The 3,323-nt window shown below is 43.2% G+C and overlaps 1 protein-coding gene across 1 annotated transcript; it reads right to left on the bottom strand.

Moving 5' to 3' along the window:
* Nucleotides 1–2,033: 2,033 nt before the first annotated feature.
* armc6 (armadillo repeat containing 6) lies at nt 2,034–3,290 on the bottom strand. Its single transcript, XM_038778139.1, has 2 exons — nt 2,889–3,290; nt 2,034–2,381 (listed from the first exon to the last, which is right to left on the bottom strand). Exons 1-2 carry the CDS (start codon nt 3,036–3,038, stop codon nt 2,169–2,171), a joined length of 363 nt encoding a protein of 120 aa, XP_038634067.1. The 5' UTR covers nt 3,039–3,290; the 3' UTR covers nt 2,034–2,168.
* Nucleotides 3,291–3,323: the final 33 nt, after the last annotated feature.

Genomic DNA, 3,323 nt, shown 5'->3' with positions numbered 1-3,323 from the left:
TGACACGTTTATATAGACATTTCCATTATAAATGTGCATATAGGAATTTATAAAAGAAACAAAATCCAGATGAATGTAATATTTTTAATATATTAGTATAGATTAAAAATATCTGCGCATGACTACCGAGATAAAACAATAAAACAGAAAATGGTGGAAATACACAACAGCTTGATCACAATTGGAAAGTGAGAGATTTGAGTGCTTTTACAGAAATGTGAATATGGATTAGCAGTGTGAAAATCACTTCACCGAACTATATTGTGGGCTGAGAACTCCGCTTCAGACTCCCCACAGGCAAAAAAGGAAGCAACAACCTCACTTCAGAGCAGACATTCCTTCCAACCGCAAGATTATAAAACAAATGGCATTTCAAATCCAGAGTTCAACACAGCTGTCACAGAGTCGCTGGGGATTCCCCACTTCACGATTGTACAGGACCTGCCTAACCCAGGGCAGCAGCAAAAGCTTAAGTATCCACCTGCAATGTCAATAAAACACCAGCATTTCCATACGAGCTACAGCCTCAGGTAGGTGGGCTAAATTGTGGAAACTTGGATAACTTGTAGAAAAAAAGAATGGCTTTAAAACGTCATTACAATTGGAAACAATTTCAACTGGGAGATTCTCAATTATAGAATCAATTCTGTCATTAGCCGAGAAGCGAAGAATCTCCTCTCAATTTTACAGAATCCCTACATTGCAGAAGGAGGCCATTTGTCCCATCGAGTCTGCACCAACTCTCCGAAAGAGCACCCTATCTAGGTCTATGGGAGGAAACTGGAGCACCTGGAGGAAAACCACGCAGACACGGGGAGAACGTGCAAACTCCACACAGACAGTGACCCAAGGCCGGAATCGAACCCGTGTCCCTGGCACCGTGAGGCAAAAGTACAAACCATTGTGCCGCCCAATTATTAATAATAGAAATCCCATAGAACATAGAACATAGAACAGTACAGCACAGAACAGGCCCTTCGGCCCTCAATGTTGTGCCGAGCCATGATCACCCTACTCAAACCCACGTATCCACCCTATACCCGTAACCCACCAACCCCCCCTTAACCTTACTTTTATTAGGACACTACGGGCAATTTAGCATGGCCAATCCACCTAACCCGCACATCTTTGGACTGTGCAGGAGTACTGAGACACTGGCAGGCAGTCTTCATTCCTGCTGATTGGGCTTAAAAATCCTTTTGGATGTTTTATAATACAATGTATAATGTCAACCAATAGCAGAAATTACTGCATCTAAAATTTAAAACTTTGTAATGTATCCTAAATTTAATTCACAGACCCAGTGGCAGTAATAAAAAGGGTTTTCTTTCTCAGTCAGAGTTTTACAGCGCAGAAAGAGGCCCTTCAGCCCATCGTGTCAGTGCCGGCTATCAAGCACCTATCCATTCTAATCCTATTTTCCAGCACTTGTATTAGTAGCCTTGCATGCTATGCCGTTTCAAATGCTCATCAAATGCTTCTTAAATGTTGTGAGTGTTCCCACCTCTATTACCCTGCACGATCAAGTCTTAACATGGTGATTAATATTGTAGACTGATGTGATTGGGGAAGCAAGTGTGGGGGGACTATGTTTAAAAGGGAGGCACTGACATCTGTAAAGTGGCAAATTTTATGCCATTATCAATATACAGCTTCAAGATACAGAAGCTCCCATGATTGGAACTAAACACATGAATATCCTCTGTAGCAAGTGACAAGTATTGCGGTAATACAATATTCATAACCGCTAGTCTCAAAATACTGTGCATTCTGTTGCTGAAAATATGGCAAGAAAAACACGCCCTGGATGACAAAAGAATGGAATTTCTAGAAACTGATTACATGTCAAACTACCAGAACATTCAGATGTGGCAATTTTTAGTGGAAGGATCCTCAGTCAGTGCGACAGTGATTATTAGCCAACAGCCTAGTCCCAGTCTCCCAGAACTTATCTGCAATGTGGGAAGTTCCAATCATTGAAGTAGAGGTGAGGGTGGCTGATCCTGAACTCACTGCAGTTGAAACAGTCACCGTAGAGCTTCTCTGGTCATTTATTCAAGTCTCAGATGGCCACAGAAGAGTTAAATGTTAGGAAAATCCAGCAATGTGCAACAAAACATGATGTTTGTTTTCCAGGTCCATTGTCTCGTCTTAGTCCAAAGTGGCAGTCAACGGGAAATCCCACCTTTCTGCCCCGTCCAGATCTCTTGAAGTTCCACTTTGCAGCCGAGATCCCTCAGGGCAGCTTTTGCCAGGTCCTCACAGTCTTGGTGCGTGGTCTTAGCCTGCAGGATGAGAACCTCAGCTCCCATCTCCAGGATCAGCTGGGAGAAGTCAGGATTGCGTGCCACCAGGTTACGGAGCAGCATGCAAGCCTGCTTCTGTAAGAGAGAAAGATCAGCCAATGTTAAACGGAGGTTCAACAATGTTAACTGATGTTTACTATATTCAGATGTTGAGCATTAATTGGGGATTAATTTGAGTTCCTATATACAGAACCTCAAGAATTACATTTCATTTATGATGTTTTCTTTGAAGTTTCAGTTTATTTTTGTTACAATGGGTCAGTAGTGCCTTTCAAATGGGGTACTTCATTGGTAATGGGTTTACAAAGGAGGTGTACTGGTTGCACTGAAGCTGCGATTCTTTGAAGGTGCATATTTGTAATAGATCACTCCATAATAAAAGCTAAGTGTCTAAGTGTTAGACTCCACTTCTATCCTTCATTGCCCGATGCTTAAAAATAACTAGCAGTGGACTCTTCAAGCCCCACCAAATGGCCTCTTTGCTTTCCCCACTCCCATTCCTTCCTCATTCCCCCCATCTCTTGCCACACCCACCCCTGTCTCCCATCCTCTCCCCTTCACCCCCTCACCCTCCCATCTCACCTGGACGTTCACATCAGCTGGGTGGGTCTTCATCGCCTGTAGCGCCATCAGTGCTCCGCCACCCTCCATGATCACGCAACAGTTTTCAGGTTTCCGTAGGGCAAACATCCCCAAGGCAGCACATCCCTGTTCACAGATCTGCACCAACATAAAACACAATCAGCGTCGAAACTTTAGCCTCACCTTCAGTCCTTTCGGACAACAGTGGGGTTTTGGGACATGAAGAGACAGAGATTTTAATATGGCTTGTGGAAAATAAAAAGCCCTTGCTATTCGTTCTGAAGGGAATTGGACATCTAAAAGGAACCACAAGAATGGGTTGGAAATCCTGTATTAACTACTGGCTAAAGGAGCTGAGTATTCCAACAAGGGTGACCACATTCAAAAAATGTGTCTGGATGACTAGGGTGAAGAACAAACTGGAAAAAAACACCA

This window comes from Scyliorhinus canicula, chromosome 18 (assembly GCF_902713615.1).
Source record: "Scyliorhinus canicula chromosome 18, sScyCan1.1, whole genome shotgun sequence".
NCBI classification, from domain to species: domain Eukaryota; kingdom Metazoa; phylum Chordata; class Chondrichthyes; order Carcharhiniformes; family Scyliorhinidae; genus Scyliorhinus; species Scyliorhinus canicula.
The sequence above is the reverse complement of the archived record's forward strand: the minus strand, read 5'-3'. Positions and strand labels throughout refer to the sequence as shown.

Bases quoted from the DNA above. Each gene is read 5' to 3' on its own strand.
- armc6 (XM_038778139.1), bottom strand. From the start codon at position 3,038: ATGTTGGTGCAGATCTGTGAACAGGGATGTGCTGCCTTGGGGATGTTT. The intron at 2,382-2,888 runs GTGAGATGGGAG...TCTCTCTTACAG, and splicing joins CAGCTGATGTGAACGTCCAG to AAGCAGGCTTGCATGCTGCT.